Source organism: Hypanus sabinus, chromosome 5 (genome assembly GCF_030144855.1).
Source record: "Hypanus sabinus isolate sHypSab1 chromosome 5, sHypSab1.hap1, whole genome shotgun sequence".
Classification (NCBI taxonomy): domain Eukaryota; kingdom Metazoa; phylum Chordata; class Chondrichthyes; order Myliobatiformes; family Dasyatidae; genus Hypanus; species Hypanus sabinus.
In genome coordinates this window covers 103,558,015-103,581,079 of record NC_082710.1, presented here as the reverse complement: position 1 = coordinate 103,581,079, position 23,065 = coordinate 103,558,015, and the positions used below count along the sequence as shown (strand labels likewise).

Genomic DNA, 23,065 nt, shown 5'->3' with positions numbered 1-23,065 from the left:
TTTTATTATTGCTGAATTAAATATTGTGATATTTCATCAAAAGTTCTACATTAAAGTTTAAATAAAACTATTGCCATTCTGAGATCTCATAATAAATGGTCAACATTATACAAATGAAGTTTCTTTTGTTGAACTATATTACAAAGATACTAAATGAATAATTCTCTGGCACAATTAAACACTTCGTTGTTGTCCAAAAAGGTGTTTGCTTACCTTCCCCCACGGCCTATGCGCCTCCGTGCTAAACCTATGCACCTTCTTGGAACGGTGAGTGTTGTCAAGCAGTATCTATAACGCGACTCACTTAACCCAGCTGATTCTGCAGTCTGACATGGACTGGAACTCATCTGATCCAAATGAGGCTATAATAGGCCAAAAGTTATGTAAAAAGTAGGAAATCTGTAAATATTCACTATTTTACCTTATTCCCACGTTTAGCATCCTTGAGGTCGAGTCACCATTGTGATGGAGAGGTTGCAAAGGAGATTCACTAGGTTGGTATAATTGAAATGCTATGTTAGCACTTCAGTTATACTGGAATGGCCAGTCTGTGTTCTTGGAGTAGAGTTAGTTAAAAGGGGATAATACAGATAAATAAACTTATGAGGGGTACAAATATGGCAGACTGCAAGAAGTATTTCCCCATACAGACAGGAGATTCTGTGGTCATGGCAGAGACTCCCAGATGGTTTGCTGCCTCCTGGGTGCCAGGGTCAGGGATGTCTCTGATCGTATGCACAGCATTCTGAAGTGGGAAGGTGATCAGCCAGCTGTCATGGTACACATCGGTACCAATGACATAGGTAGGAAGAGTCAGAGTTTCAGATTTCTAGATCATTGGGACCTTTTCTGGGGCAGGTGGGACCTGTACAAGACAGATGGGTTACACCTGAACTACAAGGGGACCAGTATACTTGCAGGGAGGTTTGCTAGTGTTATTGGGGAGGGTTTAAACTAGACTTGCAGGGGGATGGGAACCAGAGTGCCAGAATAGATAGTGGAACGTGGGTAAAAATAAATGATGTTAGTAGTTCATGCAAAATCACAAATAGTAAGGTTGGGTGTAGTGGTAATAATCTTCTGAGGTGTGTATATTTCAATGCGAGGAGTATTGTGGGAAAGGCAGACAAGCTGAGGGCCTGGATTGACACAGAATTATGACATCATAGCCATTACTGAAACTTGGCTACAGGAGGGGCAGGACTGGCAGCTCAATGTTCCAGGGTTCCAATGTTTCAGACATGATAGAGGCAGAGGGATGAAAGGTGGGGGAGGGGTGGCTTTGCTAATCAGGGAAAATATTACAGCAATGCTTCAGCAGGACAGATTAGAGGGCTTGTCGACTGAGGCCATATGGGTGGAGCTGAGAAACAGGAAAGGTCTGACCACATTAATGGGGTTGTATTCTAGACCACCCAATCAATAGTCAGCGAGAATTGGAGGAGCAAATCTGCAGAGAGATGGCAGACAACTGCAAGAGACAGAAAGTTGTGATTGTAGGGGATTTTAATTTTCCATACATTGATTGGGACTTCCATACTGTTAAAAGTCTAGATGGGTTTGAGTTTGTGAAATGTGTTCAGGAAAGTTTTCTAAATCAATATACAAATGTACCAACTAGGGAGGATACAATATTAGATCTCCTATTAGGAAATGAGTTAGGGCAGGTGACATAAGTGTGTATATGGGAACACTTTGGTTCCAGTGATCATAACGTCGTTAGTTTCAACTTGATCATGGATAAAGATAGATCTGGTCCTCAGGTTGAAGTTCTAAACTGGAAAAAGGCCAAATTTGAAGAAATGAGAAAGGATCTAAAAAGCGTAGATTGGGACAGGTTGTTCTCTGACAAGAATGTGATTGGTAAGTGGGAGGCCTTCAAAGCAGAAATTTTGAGAGTGCAGTGTTTGTATGTTCCTGTCAGGGTTAAAGGCAAAATGAATAAGAATAAGGAACCTTGATTCTCGAGGGATATTGGAACTCTGATAAAGAAGAAGAGAGAGATGTATAACATGTATAGGCAACAGGGAGGAAATAAGATGCTTGAGGAGTATAAAAAAAGAGTAAGTAAATACTTAGGAAAGAAATCATGAGGGCTAAAAGAAGGCATGAGGTTGCTTTGGCAGACAGGGTGAAGGATAATCCTAAGAGCTTCTACAGGTATGTTAAGAGCAAAAGGATAGTAAGCGATAAAATTGGTCCTCTTGAAGATCAGAGTGGTCAGCTACGTATGGAACCAGAAGAAATGGGAGAGATATTAAATGGGTTTTTTGCATCTTTATTTACTAAGGAAACTGGAATAGAGTCTATGGAAACAAAGCAAACAAGTAGGGAGGTCATGGAACTTATACAGATTGAAGAGGAGGAGGTGCTTGCTGTCTTAAGGCTGTCTCTGTCTTAAATCAGAGTAGATAAATCCCCAGGAACTTACAGGGTATTCCCTCGGACCTTGAAGGAGACTAGTGTTGAAATTGCAGGTGCCCCTGGCAGAAATATTTAAAATGTCAATATCCATGGGTCAGGTGCCGGAGGATCGGAGGATAGCTCATGTAGTTCCATTGTTTAAAAAAGGCTCAAAAAGTAAGCCGGGAAATTATAGGCCAGTAAGCTTGACATCAGTAGAAGGTAAATTATTGGAAGGAATACTAAGAGATAGGATCTACAAGTATTTGGATAGACAGGGACTTATTAGAAAAAGTCAGCATGGCTTTGTGTGTGGTAGGTCACGTTTAACCAATCTATTTTCAAGGAAAGTTACCAAGAAAGTGGATGAAGGGAAGGCAGTGGATGTTGTATACAGACTTCAGTAAGGCCTTTGACAAGGTCCCGCATGGGAGGTTAGTTAGGAAGATTCAGTTGCTAGGTATACATGGAGAGGTAGTAAATTGGATTAGACATTGGCTCAATGGAAGAAGCCAGAGAGTGGTAGTGGAGGATTGCTACTCTGAGTGGAGGCCTGTGACGAGTGGCGTGCCACAGGGATCAGTGCTGGGTCCATTGTTATTTGTCATCTGTATCAATGATCTGGATGATAATGTGGCAAATTGGATCAGCAAATTTGCTGATGATATAAAGATTGTAGGTGTACTGGATAGTGAGGAAGGTTTCCAAAGCTTGCAAAGGGATTTGGATCAGTTGGAGGAATGGGCAGAAAAATGGCAGATGGAGTTTAATGCGGACAAGTGTGAGGTATTGCACCTTGGAAGGTCAAACCAAGGTAGAACATACAAGGTAAAAGGTAGGACACTGAGGAGTGCAGTAGAACAGAGGGATCTGGGAGTACAGATACATAATTCCCTAAAAGTGGCGTCACAAGTAGATAGGGTTATAAAGAGAGCTTTTGGTACATTGGCCTTTATAAAGTACGGAGTATGAGTTGGAATGTAATGGTGAGATTGTATAAGACATTGGTGAGACCGAATTTGGAGTATTGTGTGCAGTTTTGGTCACCTAATTACAGGAAGGATATTAATAAGGTTGAAAGAGTGCAGAGAAGGAAGTGCAGAACAAGGATGTTGCCGAGACTTGAGAAACTGAGTTACAGAGAAAGGTTGAATAGGTTAGGACTTTATTCCCTGGCGCATAGGAGAATGAGGGGTGATTTGATAGAAGTGTATAAAATTATGATGGGTATAGATAGAGTGAATGCAAGCAGGCTTTTTCCACTGAGGCCAGGAGAAAAAAAAAAGATCATGGGTTAAGGGTGAAGGGGGAAAGTTTAAAGGGAACATTGGGGGGGCTTCTTCACACAGGGAGTGGTGGGAGTGTGGAATGAGCTGCCAGATATGGATGAGAGGGGTTTGGAGGGATATGGCCCAGGTGCAGGTCAGTGGGACTAGGCAGAAAAATGGCTCGGCACAGCCAAGAAGGGCCAAAAGACCTGTTTCTGTGCTGTAATGTTCTATGGTTCTATATCATATATGCCTATGAAGTGTATTCAAACCCCCCCCCCCCCATAGAGAAGTTTTTATGTTTCATTATTTTACAATAGTGAATCACAGTGGATTTAATTTGGCTTTTTTGGACATTGATCAACAGAAAAATAATTTTTTGCACCAAAAGTGAAACAAATCTCTACAAAAGTGATCTAAATTAATTACAAGTATAAAACATAAAATAATTGATTGCGTAAGTATATACACACCCTTCAAGTCAGTATTTAGTAGATACACCTTTGACAGCCATTACAGCCTTGAGTCTATGTGGATAGGTCTCTTAACAGTTTTGTACATCTGGACACTGCAACTTTTCCCCATTGCCCTTTACAAAATTGCTCAAGCTCTGTCAGACTGCATAGGGATCATGAGTGAAAAGCTCTTTTTAAGTCCAGCCACAAATTCTCAATTGATTTGAGGACTGGACTCCAACTTGGCCACTCCAGGACATTAACTTTGTTGTTTTTAAGCCACTCCTTTGTAGCTTTGGTTTTATGCTTGGGGTCATGACTTGCTGGAAAACAATTTTTTTCCCAAGTGGCAGGTCTCTTGCAGGCTACATCAGGTTTTCTTCCTCCAGTATTTTGCTGCATTCATTTTACCCTCTCCCTTCACAAGCCTTCCAGGGCTTGCTGCAGTGAAGCATCCCCACGACAATGTGCAGCCACTACCATGCTTCATGGTAAGGATGGTGTGTTTTGATTATGCACAGTGTTTGGCTTACACCAAATCTAGTGTTTAGTCTAATGGCCAAAAAGCTCAAATTTGGTTTCATCAGACCACAGAACCTCATCAAACCTTCTTTGAGCTTACTTCAGTCTCCCACGTCTTCTGGCAAACTCGAGTCAGATTTCATGTGAGTTTTTTTTTCCCCAAACAGTGACTTTCTCTTTGCCATTCTCCCATAAATCTACAACTGGTGATGCTTCCGGGCAATAGCTGTTGTTTGCGCAGTCTCTTCTATCTTAGCCACTGATGCTTGTAACTCCTCCAGAGTTGTCATAGGATTCTTGGTGGTCTCCCTCACTAGTCCCCTTCTTGCATGGTAAATCGGTTTTAGAGGACAGCCTGCTCTCGGCAGATTTACAGCTGTGCCATATTCTTTCCAGTTCTTGATGATTAACTTAACTGTGCTCCAAGGGATATTCAGTGACTTGGAAATGTTCTTGTATTTAACCCGACTTGTGCTTTTCAATAACCTTTTCGTGGAGTTGATTGAAGTGTTCTTTTGTCTTCATGGCGTAGTTTTTGACTCACCAGCAGTTGGACCTTCCAGATACAAGTGTATTTTTACTGCAATCAATTGAAACAGCTTCACTGCAAACAGATTATCTCTATCTGACTAATTATGTGACTTCTAAAGCCAACTGACTGCACCAGTGTGATTTGGTGTGTCACATTAAAGGGGAAGGATGAATACTAATGCAATCAATTATTTAGTGTCATATTTGTAATTAATTTAGATCATTTTGTAGAGATCTGTTTCCACTTTGACAGTGAAGTCCTTCTGTTGATCAGCATCAGAAAAACCCAAATTAAATCCACTGTGACTCAATGTTGTAAAACATTGAAACATGAAAACTTCTTTGGGGGGGGGGGGGGAGAGAGAGAGGTGTTGAACACATTTTATAAGCACTGAAAGATATAGATTAAGGGTAAGAGGCAAGCTATTTAGAGGGGATCTGAGGAATACTTTTACAAGCCAGAGAGTGACAAGTACCTGGAATGCACTACATCAGAAAGTAGTGAAAAGAACTGCTGACAGCATCAAAGAAGTGTTAAAACAAGGTGGCTATGGGCCAAACGCTGTAAGTTGGGATTCATACTACATGCCCAGCAGCACAGACATGGAGGGCTGAATGGCCTGCTTCCATGCAGTCTGAATTTATACATGTACCAATGCTTTCAATAATACAGGCTCAAGTACTTTCCACATTCATCAGAGTAATTGAATCTAGGAGAATGCCAAGCAACAATCTGGAAAACCTCAGTTATTTCAAAGTTTGAGAAAATATGGGTGTCAATTTGGCTCTACCAAGTTCCTCAAGCATTGCTAATGTTAAAAGGTCATTCTTTTTCCAGCAGCCTTTGGCATTTTAGTTTATAAATAAAAGCAGGCAGAAAAACAATACTTCTGTCTGAAGCTCTCTTCTTTCATTCAAAAACACAGAACTCAAATTGGTAAAAGTTCCCTGAAACAGCTATTTCTTCAGCCCCAATTCTGTATTTTTGTTAATTTTACAATTATGCTTACCGCCAACCCTCTAAAAGAATCAAATTTGAAAACAAGAATACAGCAGCTCTACTGAGATTTAATTTCTTTCATATTTTAAAAATCAATGAGAATATGTTTTAAAACAATTTCTATATAAACTTAAGTGACATTTCAAATTCTTTTCTCCTTCAACCCATTGTTGAAGAAAAAATGCATTTAACACATAAATGTAAGGTAAACTAAGATGGAGCCAGAGACAAACTATTCCTGCGTGCAACCTCATGCACTTCGCTAAAAGAGACTTGGGAAACAGAACCATCATGATTAGTCAAACACAAGGTCCAAATCAGCAGTACACCTGACTGGTGAACTTGTTTAAAAGCAGAGCAGTAATCTGCATGCACTATTCATTCAACACCTCAGTTTTATGACATGGAAGACTCATTCACTCATGAGGAAATATATATACAAAATTCCCCAAAATAAACCTAATTTAGCAAAGTGATTTAGAGATTTTGTTTCACATACTTACAAAATTGAAATAACTGAGACAACAGATTAAAATACACAACTTTTGAAAGCTTTGCTTTAAACTCGGAAGTTGCGTATGAGACAATTACTTACAGCATAGTACTGGCAACCAGCTTTCCTCTTGAAAGCAAAAAGCCCATCAGGGTCACTGTCTTCCTCAGTCTCTGACACTGGAGAAGGAACCTGTCAAAAACAAAATATGTCAATATTTAAGTTAACATCATTATGTGTGTAGAAATTAATTTTGTTAATAGTTTCAACTTGCAAATTTCCTTCTCTGAAATGAAAGTGCTGCAATTGACAGCTTCAAGACATAGCATATTCCCTTATAATCATGGCACAATCAGACATTGGAACAGAATTTGGCCATTTGGCCCATTGAATCTGCTTTGCTAATTGATCAGGGCAGAACAGAAATTCATAATCTTATTATTGTGGTTTTTAAGTTACTGGAAAGGAAAACACGTGTGTGTCAGCTGCGGGGTGAGAAGCAGACATCTGAACACACTGTATGCTGTTCTGGTCACTACATTAAAGAACATGGTTGTATGGAATTCATGTGACAGGATTGAAACTCGGCTATGAATAAACGCAGAATGCACAACACAGAACCAAGTCCTTCAATTTATGTTATCTGTATTGACTATGATGCCAATCAAAACTAATCCCATCTTTCTGCATGGGGTCAGTATCCCTCCGTTACCTGCCTGTTTATATACCCATTTAAACCACTTTACCTGATGCTTAATATTGTAAAAAACATCAATTCTAAAAATTATAGATACAAGTGAAGTTAACATTATCCCACTCCTGATTTAAAACAGGCTGTGAAGCTCAGGAGAACATCATCTCAATCCTATTTCGAGCTGTTACTTGTTTACTAAAGATTTTCTGTACCTGGGTGTAAGACTCTTCATCAGAACTGAGAAAGTCATACTGCTTAATATCCCTCTTTACGGGTGGCTGTGATTCTGTGCTAGGCTGATGGTGTAGAACAATACACTCTGAAGTTTTATGTTTCTTCTTCACATATTTCTTCTTTACACGAACAGCATCAGTAACTTCCTCTTTAAGTGTCATCAGATGTGGTGCCTGCTGCTTTAAAGGAAACATGGTAAAACTAAATTAAGCAAGTTATTTCCATGTACTGTAAACATGTTAAATGTAAACTACAGCAGTGTTTATTAAAATACTGCGTTCATGTTATCTTTAACCACAGAAATATTATGATGGAAGATTTCATATCAACAGTCCAGAATCAATATTATTTCTTTATTCTTTTACACAATAAGTCATAAAGCCCTTTTGCCCAAGCCGATCAAGTGTTTTCAAAGATTGAAATACTGAAAACGTTAGATAAACCAATTTTGGCAAGGATATTATACAAGTAATCTGGTACTGTCTTAAGGACACAAAAGGAGAACTTCTTAAAAATGTTTTTGCGAGAATAAGTCAGAAAACTTTGAAAACTGGAAACATTATAGTTGGTGCACTTATAAAGCAACTTACGCTTAGTTAACGGTGTGAGCAATTCAGGTGAAACAATTTGCAGCAAGAAAAATATTTCATCAAGAGCTGAACTCAGAATACAACTGTGAATATTCAAATTGATAGCTACAAAAGTTTAAAGGTAGGCACAGCATTTCATTACATAGTGCGTGCGGCAAAAAAAAGTGATGACACTGAAGCCATGGCAAAGTTCATTGATGAATTTTCAGCTAGTGGTAACGGAAAATTAATCTCCAAAATACCACTGATAAAGTCTAGTATTAGCATTGCAAGTCACAAAAATCCTTTACACAAAGTGTTCAGGCAGCTCAAACAGGGATAAAGGATTCTCAGGATAGACTCAAATCTCGACTGCAACTGGACATACATGGACAAGCTATTGTAAGTCAGTAAAAATGTGCCCGAGAGCCTTTAAAAGAGCATCATTTTTTCTCCCATTACCAAACAAGAAAGTGTGGATAAAAATGAAATCATGCCTTGAATCATTTGAAAATTATTTTCAATTGGAAACTGTTGGCCTCAAGTTCAAATTCATTTATTGTCATTCAACTGTACACATGTATACTACCAAATGAAACAATGTTCCTCCGGTCCAAGGTGCAGAATACATATAACTCACACACAACACATACAAGTAATATTACCACAAATAAATTAACAAATGATAAGGTGCATACACAAGTTAAAAAGTAAACAGTATACTGCTACTTGCACTTCATATAGGATGAGAACTTTGTGGTGACAGGGAGTTCAGTCGTCTTATGACCTGAGGAAGAAGCTGCTTCTAATGCTATGGACCTAGTAGTAGGGAATCATAAGATTGCTGGATGAATGGGAGATATCACTGACAATGCTAATGCCCTGTGTACACCACTGATAATAACTATCTGGGAAGGATGGAAAGAGACCTCGATGACCCCCTCAGTAGACCATGTAATCCTTCGTAGGGACTTGCAGTCAGATGCCTTGCAATCCACAGTGCAGAATACTTTGCTTTTACTCAGCCAACTCTCTAAAGCAAATCTTTTAGTTTAAAGTAATGCTAGTAGGTTGCGCACTTCTGATTCAGCCCTTTGACCAGAGCATATTGCAGTTGCAGAAAAGCAAATACAGAGTTCATACATCATTTGTGTGTTGCAGTTAAAAATGAGAAGCCTGCTGTTTCATTCTTAAAGAAGTTAACCTAAAGAATGCCACCTATTCACTTGTATCAACTTGGGATAAAGCTGAACAAAGAACGTTGCTGGCACAAACTCTAACTAACCTTAATGCTTGAGGAAGGGAAAGACAACAATCCTAACCTCATTGGATTTAGAGCTTCTAGTAAAAAGAAAATTACTCAAGAATTGGTGGAGTATGCCAAAAGTATGAGTGACCCAAAGCGTCTTGAGGTGTGACAGAAGAAATTCTAGGAGCGGATGAATGTCAATGATGAAGTGGCAATTGCTTATTATCCTCTGATAGAGAGATTATGGAAATGGTTCAGCAAAGTGAGAAGCAAGAAGAAAATTAAGTAAACTGAAAGAATTTATATGGAAACTTGTATCTAGTTGACTGAAACCTTGATTACAGGACTGGAACAAATTGGTCCTCGTTACAAAACGAGATAATATCAGTTTTGTTGATTTTAACAAATTAAAGAGAAAATACAGTACATAAAGCAAGCTACTTTGGAACAGTAGGGAAGACTTCTTCTAGAGAAGACCACCTCTTCTAATGATGTACAGGTATCTGATAACCCTGACACAATGTGGGTTTGCTTTAACCATTGGGACAAAAAGAGGTTGATGTATGGCAGAATTAAAAGTAAATTTAGTTTTCTGTTTTAATCTTTTCAACAGCTTTAAAATCAAAGCTTTATTCTACCTTTTGGGTCAAAGCAGAGTTAATTGGAAAGTTTATGGTTTAGGTATACATTTACATAAAGGAGTTATATTTACACAGAAAATTTCTGTGGTCTGGCATCAGTCAGGTCCCAAAGGTACTGGAACTAAAGTATTAACCTACATTTCATTTTCTTTAGTATAGGTTGAAGACCAGCCCAACTCTGAAAAATATAGTAAGGCTGATTAAACACTGCTTCCAAACAATCTGCTTAATTTTAAGGTAATAACTGAACACATCATTGCTTCTATATAACATCTGTGACCTCACTAACTGGAAAATTACAAGTTGATTCCAAGTTAAAAAAATGTCCCAAATTTTGGATATAGATTTGATCAACAAAATATAAACAAAAATGTTCAATACAAATATTTCAGTAGCAATTAATGCAAACTCAAGTGTTGAATCCACAAGGAAATATTTGACAAGGTTTTGTTTTTACCTTAACAATTTTGTTTTCTGGTGCTTTGTAATGATTGCCATTGTGAAGAGATGCTGGAGTGTTGGAGGCTACCTTCTCTTGTTTCAGAGTCTTCAGCTCACTCATAACTTCTCCACCAAAGTCGCCCATGTGGTACCTATTTAAACAGGATAACTTCAGCATCTCCTACCATTTTAAGCTGCTTTTGTACAGTAATCAACCAGTAAATCAGAATTCAAATCAGACAGTGACTATGGCAACATTTATGTAAGCATAATAAATTCTCATGATCATACCTCTTTTCAACCACACCCAGAGTAAGATGAAGCAAATCCCTTTTGGTTTTTTCCCGCCTTTTAATCATTTCTAGGATGGTAACTGCCCGACTGAACTCTCTACGCAGCTTCAACATTTTCTCATATGAAGCTTCGTCATTTTTACGATTCTGAGAACAAATTAAAACCATTAGTTTTATACGAGCCATCACATTTTACCAGAAACAAAAGACAGACGTTTTCACTCATGTTTTTTTTCCATTCGATTATAATGCAATAATAAAAAAAATCCCAATGAAACGAAAGCTTACAAGTCACTTTGTATTTATTCTAGTTGCTTCTTAAATACTGTGACAGTACTTGCCTCTAGCACAGGGGTCGGCAACCCGCGGCTCTGGAGCCACATGCGCCTCTTTCATCTCTGTGCTGCGGCTCCCCGTGGTTTGTTAGTTTTTGAAATGTAATTCGAAATTTGAAGATTATGGCGATCTTGTACAATCTAAATAAAACATTGTGGCAACACCATTTCCTGGCACATCCGAACCAGCTCACAATTAGCCACCGTTCCGGCTAAGGGAGATAGCCTATAGGGGTTTGTGAGTACGTGTCTTTTGGAGCATCCGCGCCCACGGGGGGGGGGGGGGGGGGCGGGTTGAGGGAGGCTTTAAAGCAAGGCTGTTTAGTTCGAATAAAGTTATCTTTGACTGCAGTGTCGTTATCTTAGCAGTGCGTGTAGCACACCGCCACAACGTGTTTTTTATTGCTATTAATATACGTCACCACTGCCAATCCCTGACACCTGCCAGTGCGCGATTTATTTTAATTTTTCGATCGAAGGTCGGCTAATTATGGAGTAACCTTCAACCCAACGTCTTTTTTTCGGAGTTCAAAATGTTTTTGTTGCATGCAGAAATGTAATTTCCTTTTCTCTGCAGGAGTTCATCAATTTCATAAATGTAACACATTATAGTTTGTTTATGCATAGCATAAAGGCAAAAAAAACTGTTGTATGCAGTGTTATTTCATTTTAAATGTCAAACGGGTTTTGTGGCTCCCAGTGTTTTCTTTTCTGTGGGAAATGGGTCCATATGGCTCTTTCAGTGGTAATGGTTGCCGACCCCTGCTCTAGCACATTCTCAGGCAGCGCATTACAAATGCCAATCATTCTGTGTGAGGAAACAATTCCCCCCCCCCTCCAATGTTGCTTTAAACCTCCTAACCCTCACTTTATATCTAAGCACTCTTGTTTTATATACTCCAACTAAAGGAAAAGATTCTAATAATTTTGTATAACTCTTCAGCTGCCTTTTTTTTTTGTACCATCCTTCAGACTCCACTATTCCAGGGAAAAAAACAAATTATCCTTCCACCTGAAAAATTACAATCCAGGTAGCATTCTTGTGAATTGTCTCTGTGCCCTCTCAAATGCAATCACATCCTTCCAAAGATGTTATACATACTACACCAGCTGTGGCCTAACCAGTGCTTTGGCATACTCCAGTAAGACAATTACAAATGGATGCATAAAGGTAGCTAGGCAACAACATCATCTCCTTTCCATTTATGCAGGAACAGTCTTCACTTCCAAAGAAACCAGTAGTTTACGCTGCATGAATGAGCAACACAATATGCTCACCTTCCTGGTCTGCATCTTCTCCGTTCTCCTCCGAAAGGCAACGTATGGATCATTGTTAGTGGAACCATCTCTTTTCTCCTGTTTAACCCAAGGGATAAGAGAGGGTGCCCGACAGTTTTTGCGCTTCCTTGCCCAGTAATCATGGACTGCTTTTATTAGGTAGTCATCTTCCTTCAAAAGCAGTTTGGCCTCTTGAATAGATACAAGCTGAAAAATAAAGTAATAAAAATAATTTAATGAATCTACTAGCAGAAATTGATGAGATTACAGCTTATGATTTCTTTGCTTATCTATTGAAACAAATACAACTCTAGACTATGTCAATATTAATCTTAATATTGAGACACCACTTTACCATACCAATATATTTTAATTCCAACCACAAAGAATAGATTATCACAATACTCCCTCATTTTACAACTTCCACACCAGCCATCATCATGGCCTGCAAATGTACAGTTTAGATGTTTTTAAAATAAGATTCATACATTTTAGAAAATTTTTTAAATGAATCAAATTATTTTACTTAACTTGATCATTTCAACCATCTGATATTTGACACATGTAGGTTATTACTGGTCTCATTTTGCAACACAGATCAAGTTTGAAATTGGTAATAGCAAAGCCTCAGAATCAGGTTTAATATCACTGGCATATATTAAATGTTGTTCTGCAGCAGCAGTACATTGTAACACATAACAACAACCGTATATTACAAATATATTTTTAAAAAATCAAATTAAGTAGTGCAAATAGAGAATAGAGTGTGAAAATAAATACTGGGTTGTTCATAGGTTCATTAACCATTCAGAAATTTGATGGTGGAGGGGAAGAAGCTGCTCCTGAAACATTGAATGTGTGTCTTCAGGTTCCTGTATCTTCTCCTTGATGTTAACAATGAGAAGAGGGCATGTCCTTGCTGATGGAAGTCCTCAATGATGGATGCCACCTTTTTTCGGGGCACCACCTTTCAAAGAGGTCCTGGATGCCAGGGAGGCTAGTGCCCATGATGTAGCTTAGAGTTTACGACTTATTGCACCCTTTTCTGATCCTGTGCAGTGGCTGTCCATACCAGATGGAAATACCAGTTAGAATGCTCACCATGGTACATTTGTAGAAATTTGCTAGTGTCTTTCGTGACACACAAATTCTCCTCAAATTCCTAATGAAATATAGCCACTGTCATTGTTTCTTCGTAACTGCATCAATATGTCAGGTCCAGATCTTCAGAGCTGCTAACACCCAGGAAGGTGAAACTGCTCACCCTTTCCACTGCTGATCCCTTGATGAGGACTAGAGTGTGTTTCCTCAACTTCCCTTTCCTGAGGTCCACAATCAATTCCTTGGACTTACTGACGTCGAATACAAGGATGTTGCTGTGACACCATTCAACCAGCTGATCTGTCTCGCTCTTATATGCCTCCTTGTCACCATCTGAAATTCTGTCAACAACAGTTGTAATTGGCAAATTTATAGATTGTGTTTGAGCTGTGTATAGCCACAATTGCAGTTGTGGAGATAGTAGAGCAGTGGGCTAAACACACATCCTTGAGTTAAGTCAGTATTGATTGCCAGTGAGGATATGTTATTTCCAATTCACACAGACTGTGGACTCCTGGTGAGGAAGGCAAGGACCCAGTTACAGGAGATACAGAGGCCCAGGGTTTGGAACTTGATTGGAACAGAGGGTAGGACTATGTTGAATGCTGAGCTATGATGAATAAACAGCAACCTGACATAGGTATTACCATTGTCCCAATGATCCAAGGCCAAGTGGAGAGCCAGTGAGATTGTATCCACTGTAGACCTATTGTCTGAAAGCAAATTAAAGCAGATAAAAATCCTTTCTTAGTCAGGAGTTGATTCTAGCCACAACTAACCTCTCAAAACACTTCATCACAGTAGAAGTGAGTGTCACTGACAATAGTCATTCAAGCAACTCACCCTGCCCTTCCTAGACACCGGTATGATTTGCACCCTTATGAAGCAGGTGGGAATCTCTGTCTGCAGCAGTGAGTGACTGAAGTTACTCCTAAACATTCCTTCCAGTTGGTTGGCACAGGTTTTCAGAGCCCTTCCAGATATACCATCTGGGATGATACCTTGTGAGGACTCTTGAAAGATGTCCTGATGTGGGTCTCCGAGACAGATCATATGGTCACCAGATGCCACTGGGATTTACTAAACAGTAGTTTTATTCCCTTTTTCAAAGCATGCATATAAAGCATTGAGTTCATCTGGGAGTGAGGCATCTCAGCCATTCATGGTGTTCAGTTTCACTTTGGTAGAAAGTAATGTCCTGAAAATCCTGCCAGAGTTGACATGAACCAACTGTCTCTAATGTCAATTGGAATGGTTTCTTCCACTCCCACAACCATAGGCTGTACCTGGACTTCTTGTATAGTTCTGTATCACCAGTCTTGAACATCACTTCTAACCTTTAGCAGACTGAAAATCTCCTGGTTCATTCAAGGCTTTTGGTTTGGGTATGTCCAGTATGTTCCCGATGGCAGACACTCATCCACATGGGTCATGATGAAATCGGGACAACTGTGGAGTATTCATTCAGGCCCAAAAGGTGAATCTCTGAATATTGCCCAGTCCACTGACTAAAGCAATCTTGTAAGCTCTCCTCCACCTCCCCTGACCATACTCCAGTGGTCCTCACCACTGGTGCTGCAGTCTTTAGTCTCTGCCTCTACATTAAGAGAAGTAGAGCCTGGTGATCAGACTTTCCAATGTGTGGGTGTGGAATGGCATGGTAAGTGCTCCTGATGATGCTACAACAATGGTCAATTGTGTTGGCTCCTCTGGTTCCACAGGTGATACACTGGTGGTAGTTTTTTTTTGGAGGACTTCTTCAAGCTGGCCTGGTTGAAATCTCCCACAAAAATCACAGTGCACAGATAATTACATTGCTCAGCTCCTCCAGTACTTGTCTGATGTTGGCCTGAGATGGAATGTACACTACTACCTGTATGATGGCATGTGGGCCCTGAAGCCTGCCAGTTTGGCTTTAACTGTTTATTCACTAGCATCACAAAACACACTCTCCAAGAATTACTTAACAGGGCATAGCAAGAAATTCTAGATTTCTAGAAAAATAACTAGAAATGGTATAAACACAGATGGGGCAAGTCGCAGGACATACTGAGAAACCATACATCTGCCAGGTATGGCACTAAATAATTTAAAATTAAGATAACAATACAAAATCTGTACCATTACTCAATAATAAATGATGCAGCGCTGTACCTGATTTCCACTAGCCTTTTCCAATCGGTCAAACATTTCTTCAAACTGTAATGGTTTAATCTCTACTTTTCTATTCAGACGATTGAACAAGATCTCATCTTCAGAATCCATGTCATAATCAGGTTGTTCACTATCTAAATTAATAGCTAAAAAAAAGAGTTTTTTTTAAATCTTCATATTTAAAAATATTTTAAAACCAATTCAAGCCATTTAATAAGAAACAAAATTTGCTAACAAGAATTACACAAACTCACTAATTTTGTAATATTTACATTAAAATCTCTCCTTATATTTAAAGGCCAGGATATAATCAATGGACTACATCGACCCCAATGGACTACCGGGAGGGAGGCGGGGGGGCAGAAGAAAGGAAACTACAGGCCTATTAGTCAGGCCTCAGTGGCTGGAGTCGATTATTAAGGATGATGTCTCAAAGTACTTGGAAGCGCATGATAAAATAGGCATGGTGCCCTCAAGGGAAAATCTTGCCCGACGGATCTATTGGAATTCTTTGAAGTCACAAGCAAGGAGAAAACTGGCTGATGTTATATACTTGGATTTTCAGGCCACTGACAAGGTGCCACACAAGGCTACTTAACAAGCCAAGAGCCCATGGTATTACAGGAAAGATTTTACCATGGATTAATCAGTGGCTGACTGGCAAGAGGTAAAGAGTTGGAATAAAGGGAGTCTTTTCTGATTAGCTGCTGGTGACTAGTGGTGTTCCACAGGGACCAATACTTTTTACGTTATATGGATAAAAGGATTGATGGCTTTGTTGCAAAGTCTGCAGGCGATATGAAGATAGCTGGAGGGGCAGGTAGTTTTGAAGAAGTAGGCTACAGAACAACTTAGACAACTCGGGACAATGAGCAAAAAAATGGCAGATGGAATAGTATTGGGAAGTGTATGGTCATGCACTTTGGTAGAAAAAATGATAGGGTTGACTATTTTCTAAATGGAGAGAAAATACAAAATATCGAGGTACAAAGGAACTTGGGAGTCCTTGTGGAGGATTCCCTAAAAGTTAATTTGAATATGTGGTGAGGAAGGTAAATGCAATGTTAGCATTCATTTCAAGAAGACAAGAATAGAAAAGCAAGAACGTAATGTTGTTGTGAAACTTTATAAAGCACTTTCGAGCCCTCACTTAGTGTATTGTGATCAGATTTTGGGCCCTTATCTTAGAAAGGATGCGCTGAAACTGGAAAGGGTTCAAAGGAGGTTCATGAAAATGATTCCCCGATTGAATGGTTTGATATGTGGCTGTATTCACTAGAATTCAGAAGAATGAGGAGTGACCTCATTGAAGCCTAGTGAATGGTGGAAGACCTTGATACAGTGGATGTAGAGAGGACATTTCCTGTGGTGGGAGAGTCTAAGACCAGAAAAGGCCGCCTCAGAATAGAGGAGAGACCTTTCAGAACGAAGATGAGAAGGAATTTCTTTAGCCAGTGGGTGGTATATCCGTGGATAAAGTTGATAGATTCTTGACTGGTCAGGGCATGAAGGGATACAGGGAGAAGGCAGGAGACTGGGGCTATGAGGAAAATTGGATCAACCATGATGAAATGGTAGAACAGATTGAATGGGCCGAATGACCTAATTCAGTTTCTGTATCTTATGGTTTTATGGACTAAGCTAAACCATCTCTTACAGTTTTACATTTTTAAATTTCACTGCACTGATTCCTTCAAAAATCAGATATGCAAACAGATACTGCAGATTATTGAAATCTTGAGAGTATCATATGACATTCCCACAATTATATGTCTGAATCTATATTTCAGAGAGGGGCTGAAATAACACTAAATTTTAAGAAACTGCAAACACCTCACTCTAAGCTTTGCTTTGCTACAGTAGTTAGAAAAATAAAAATAAAATTTGAAGCAATTTAATTCTTCATACAAATGTGCAACATTTTCCCCATTTGAAACACATTAATGAATACTTCCATGACAAAATTAATATAATCATGAACTTGAAAAGTTTAAAATGGGATATAATTTTAAAGCATACAAATATATTGTTTACCATCCCACTGAATGTTATGTAAAATTATGATCATAGAAAACAATACCTCTTGTATATCAAAATCAGATCTTAACTGTTCCAGAGCTTCAAAACATTACTGGTGAGGATGACTTGTCAATCATGAAATAATATGACTACGACTTACGTTGAATATGAATGAGTTGCTTAGGAACCCTGAATTCACCCCTGTATAGACGATCATAGTAAGCGACATTACTCTCTGCTTCAGGCACTGGAATAACCATATTCTCCCTTTTTTCTCTGAAGACCTGCTGGGCTGAAATTGCTCTCTGCAAATGATGTTCCTAAAAAAAAAAGTTAATTATTTTATAGCAAGGAAAAGAAATGTAGGGTTACCCAAAAAATGAGTAGCAGAAAACTACAAAATTATAAATGACATCCTTAGCATATTGCAATGTTGCACAACTCTAATAGGCGATTACAAATGGCATTTCCTAGCTAGGAATGAAGAGTAGAGAAAAAAACTCATATCCTATCGTCCTCAAAGTGTATACACATGCAGATGCAGACATCTGGAGTGATAAAGATTTGGAATTATTATAATAACCTATTTTAAAACAGCTAGATAAATTATGGGCACATTCCTGAAAAGCACGCTTAACTGTCACAAAATAATTATGCAGCCTTTGTAAACACATCGCAGCGCAAATCACCTTCAGGAAAGGGAAGAAGAAAATTGAATTTTCCGATATGTACGCAATACAAGAAAAGTTTGGGAAGTGGAGGCCAACACTTAAGTAGCATTCCTGTACAATTCAGCCTGCAATGGACATGAATGCTATCAATTTCATTCAAGACAATCAAATCATTCATTATTACCATTCTCTTAAGACAACATCAAGTTTATGCACAAGCTGCCTTCTCACCTTCTGGTGCACAAAGATAAAAGTGTAGCAGAGTTAATGTTCCAAAGAATGGAAAAGGTTCTGAAATACTGTCGACAACAGAGCTGAAGCTTATTACTTAAGTAGACATAAGGTCCTTCAGTTACCTCTTTTTCTGTTTAGTCTCTGCTTCATTTGTATGGGGTTGATTGTATAGAAAACTGGATCAGGACTAACTAATGAAGAGAATAGTGGGGTACGAAGCACTTTGAATACAAGTCTAAAAATGCCCAATTGTACTGGACTCCTGGTTGACTGTCAAAAGACAGAATACAACATGGGTTGAGTCACATCACTGATGAGAATGTGGCAAAAGGGTCAGTTATGATCGCTGAAGAGAGCACAAGCGAATAGGCCTTCCTTTTTAAAACACTTGGTAGAGGTGGAGGCAAAATGTAGTATTTGCTGTACAAACGAAAGTAACTAACTCATCTGCAGTGAAAACAAGGATCACCTCATGGGCATACAAAAGATGTTTCATATTACTTAAATCAGCACGTGAAAGCTCCCCCCCCCCAACAATAGCACGTTTATCTAGAAATTAGATTATTTACTTACGTACTTCAATGTTATTAGTGGGACTTCACTCTCTGCAAAATCTAGGCTGTTGTCTGAGGTATCACTGACATTACCTCAGTGACAATACCTCAAAGCGACTTGATTCTCCAAAGCTTTTTGAAGCATCTTACTTTACTTTTCAACCCTATTGCAAATCTTATCCAAGAGCTTTGATGTACAATGTAAATCCAATGAAACAGATATACTAAAGTCAGAAAAACGCCGAAGTCTCATGAAATTTGCTGCTTCATTTTGCAGGTGGGAGCTGTAGTTATGTAATTAGTGAATGCTATTCCAGTGATATTTTATTTGGTAGATATGTACAAGTCACTGGAAGTCCTCTCAGTAACTGTTCCCCACAACGTCACACCACTCTTTTCCAACTTCAGAAAACTACATTGTATCTAATTCAATCAGTACCTTTGCTTATGGCAGCAATTTGATAAACAGGATAATTTAAAAAGGGAGTCTAAATTATTGGGTTTCAACTGTACCTGAAATTTGAAAGGTGTTTCCTAGCTCGTGTGCTGTGAAAGGATTGGCTTGAAAGCAGCTCATAAGCACCAGAGCACCAAAAGGTCCCACATAATTGTCTTTTATAATATAAACTGAGCAGCCCTGTAAAATGGGAAGTAAACAGGCAAAGTGAATGATTACAAGGTGGCAGCCCAAATATGTGAGGTAAAAGTTTTGCATCTAATGCACATCCATAGCACCCCACTTTCTAAAGTCAGATATTCACAAATCTACACCAACCTTTACCTCAAGGTAAAGCTTTTTAATACTTTGTTCACAAGAAGTTAAACAAACTTTATTCTTTATCATTCAAGTGCGCGTTTTCTAGTGTTATCAAAGAATACGTTCATATTACAAAAATGTCTAACAAGGTTTTCTTGGGACACTAATGAGGTCTTAGAACCCTTATCTTACTCTTGAATATAAAGAATTTCTCTTTACAGAAGCAGAATGAGGCAAGAGAACGAGATGGGGGAGGGGAGAAGAAAAGATAAAGGGGAGAAAACAGGAATGTTATATAAAAAAAAGGAGGGATTGAAATTCAATTAAAGCCCATGATTCTAATCACCTAGATACCATCTTAGCATATCACCTTTACATAATGAGGAACTGCCAGGAATTATACAAACACAGCTAATTATATTTTGTTATTCATTTTCAAAAATATGGCTTAAAACCATGAGAAAACTAATTTTTGCCTTGCATACAATTACACAGCTAAATTGCAAAACTGCGACATCCAAAGCGAATGGCAAAAAGAAAATCTCAATTACTTAAGCATTTTATTCCACTAGCACCAAAACAAAATTAGGTTGCCAATTTTTATGATGTGCATAGATGGGGCTCATGATATCATTCTAAGTTAATCTATAGTATGGACCAGACTACGTTGATCTGGTCTCCACATTTGGAACAACTGCCTGCAGTCTCGCCACTTTATAACTACCTAGTCGTGATGAAGAAAATGCAATTTGATGACCTGAAGCCTTCTGGATGGCGATAGCACCCCAGCAGCATTCTGATTGTACCCAACCTCACATAGCTGCTCTGAGAACTGAGCAGCTAAAAGCAGCAGCAATGTTAGCCAGCTGTTAAATTCTGAGGGACTTCTCATGAACAGCAAATTTAAATGAAATAATATTGATATTTGTGTAAGTATTTAAACAAAATTTAAAACATTATGGTGAGGCAAAATAAGTTGAGAACAGTCCTCATCAAAATAGGGGTTTTAATCATGAGCCAGGTCAAATATATGGTTTCAAGGTCTTACATATTTGACTTGTATAAAATTCTCGGACTTGTTGATGGTGAAACCAGTTAAGCCTGACCTATTATTTTCCCTTGTATGCCCTGCTCTTTGCACATAAAATTAATGTTCAAAAATGTTTCCCATTTGAGTAAGTTTTCAAAAAGGATCAATTTCTTATAATGTAGAAATGAAGTATTTTGTCTTCCTCACTCATATGAATTTACAGTACCAAGATTTTTCCTATAATTTTTTAAGTTTGTAATACCTTTCTGCCTTTTCTCTTCAATGAAACACAATACTTTTTCATAAACATGTTCTCTTCATAAGGGCAACTATAATAGTAAGCCCTACTCCAAGTTTCTTCTGTAGTTTTTAATCTTAGCAAGTGTTTAAAAGAGTTTGTTGTCCTGACATTGATCAGATTATGTCCTCTGCCACATTCATAGCTCACATTATCCTTTCAAGTATTAACCTTCGCAAATCTTATATTCCTTTCAAAAGCACAAGGTACATTTCCATTCCTACCTTCGTTCCTCTCTTTTGTTCCTTTGCTCCCCTTACCCCACCACTAACTACACCATGTGAGAAAAAAAGGTAACCATTTTGTAACGGACAAAGTAGTATTAGTTAAAGGGTTTTTAAAAATAAAAGTAGCAAGCAGCGACATTCAGTAAAGTAAAATTTTTGTTTCGCTAACATATATTTGAAATACACCTAGGGTGCAAAAATATACATGCCAAAATTGGAGTGTGGACTTCTTTTACATGAAGAAAAATAACTACGCGTGGGTCAGCAATGGACAAAGACCAAGCCAACCTTTCATTAACCACTAGCTAAATTCCACCCCCCAACCCTTACTCTGACAACCACGTTCCATGTTGCCATAAATTAGACCCAAATCCCAGTCACAACCCTACCATATCACCTCCTTCCAAAACCTTAGATGCCATTGCCCTTGATATTCATAAGATCATAAGACATAGGAGCAGAATTAGGCCATTCAGCACAATGAACCTGCTCTGCCATTCCATCATGGCTGATTTATTATACCTCTCAACCCCATTCTCTTGCTTTCTCCACGTAACTTTTGACTGCCTTACTAATCAAGAGCCTATCAACTTTCGTTTTAAATATACCCAATGATTTGGATTCCACAGCAATCTGTGACAATGAATTGCAAAGACGCACCACCGTCTGACAAAAGCAATTCCTCACTTTGTTCTAAAGGAGCATCCCTCTAGTCTGAGGTTATGCCCCTGTTCCTAGACTTCCCCACAATACAAAACATCCACTTCATATCCACTCTATCTAGGCCTTTCAGTACTCGAAATATTTCAATGAAACTCCCTCGTCCATTCTTCTAGATTCCAGTAAATGTAGACCCAAAGCCATCAAATGCTCTTCATACTTTAACCCCTTTTATTCCTGGAAGTATTTGAGCAAACCTTCTCTGGACCCTTTCCATTACCAGCACATCCTTTCTTACTTAATAGGCCCAAAACTGCTTACTGGATTCTGTGCAGTCTGATCAATGCCTTTTAAAGTCTCAGCACTACAACCTTGCTTTTATATTCGTGTCCCCTCTAAATGAATGCTAACATTGCATTTGTCTTCCTTATCACTGATAATTAATCCACAAGATTACCTTTAGGGAATCCTGTACAAGGACTCCCATGTCCCTTTGCACCCCTGATTTCTGAGTTTTTTGCCTGTTTTGAAAATAATCTACACCTTTATTACTTATATCAAAGTGCATGAACATACACTTCCCTACACAATATTCCATTTGCCACTTCTTTGCACATCCCCCCTAATCTGTCTAAATCCTTCTGCAGACTTCATGGTTCCTCAACACGACTGGCCCCTCCACCTATCTTCCTATCATACGCAAACTTGGCCACAAAGCCATCAATTAAGACATCTAAATTATCGCCATATAACATGAAAAGCAGCCATCCCAACACAGCCATATGCAGAACACCACTAGTCACGGGCAGCCAAACAGAAAAGGTCCCCTTTATTCCCACTCTTGCCGATTTTCTATCCATGTTAGATTGTTCAATGAGATTTGCCATCCCAACCACATCTCTACTCCAATGATTTCCAGCTTACCAGATTTCCTTTATAACTTCTTCCAGGGCT

At 38.7% G+C, this 23,065-nt stretch overlaps 1 protein-coding gene across 4 annotated transcripts in view; it reads right to left on the bottom strand.

The window, feature by feature from the left end:
- Nucleotides 1-23,065, bottom strand: part of epc2 (enhancer of polycomb homolog 2 (Drosophila)) — a 67,947-nt gene that overhangs the window by 22,206 nt on the left and 22,676 nt on the right. For 2 of the 4 annotated variants that reach the window (XM_059970272.1, XM_059970275.1), the window contains exons 2-9: nt 17,841-18,000; nt 15,662-15,807; nt 12,407-12,613; nt 10,792-10,940; nt 10,517-10,652; nt 7,579-7,779; nt 6,775-6,864; nt 214-362 (exon numbers count right to left, since the gene is read on the bottom strand). In XM_059970272.1, coding sequence (XP_059826255.1) covers nt 214-362; nt 6,775-6,864; nt 7,579-7,779; nt 10,517-10,652; nt 10,792-10,940; nt 12,407-12,613; nt 15,662-15,807; nt 17,841-18,000 — 1,238 coding nt within the window. Of the gene's footprint in view, nt 1-213; nt 363-6,774; nt 6,865-7,578; nt 7,780-10,516; nt 10,653-10,791; nt 10,941-12,406; nt 12,614-15,661; nt 15,808-17,840; nt 18,001-19,652; nt 19,770-23,065 lie in introns of those variants that run through there. The other 2 variants (XM_059970276.1, XM_059970273.1) reach the window with 2 other exon arrangements.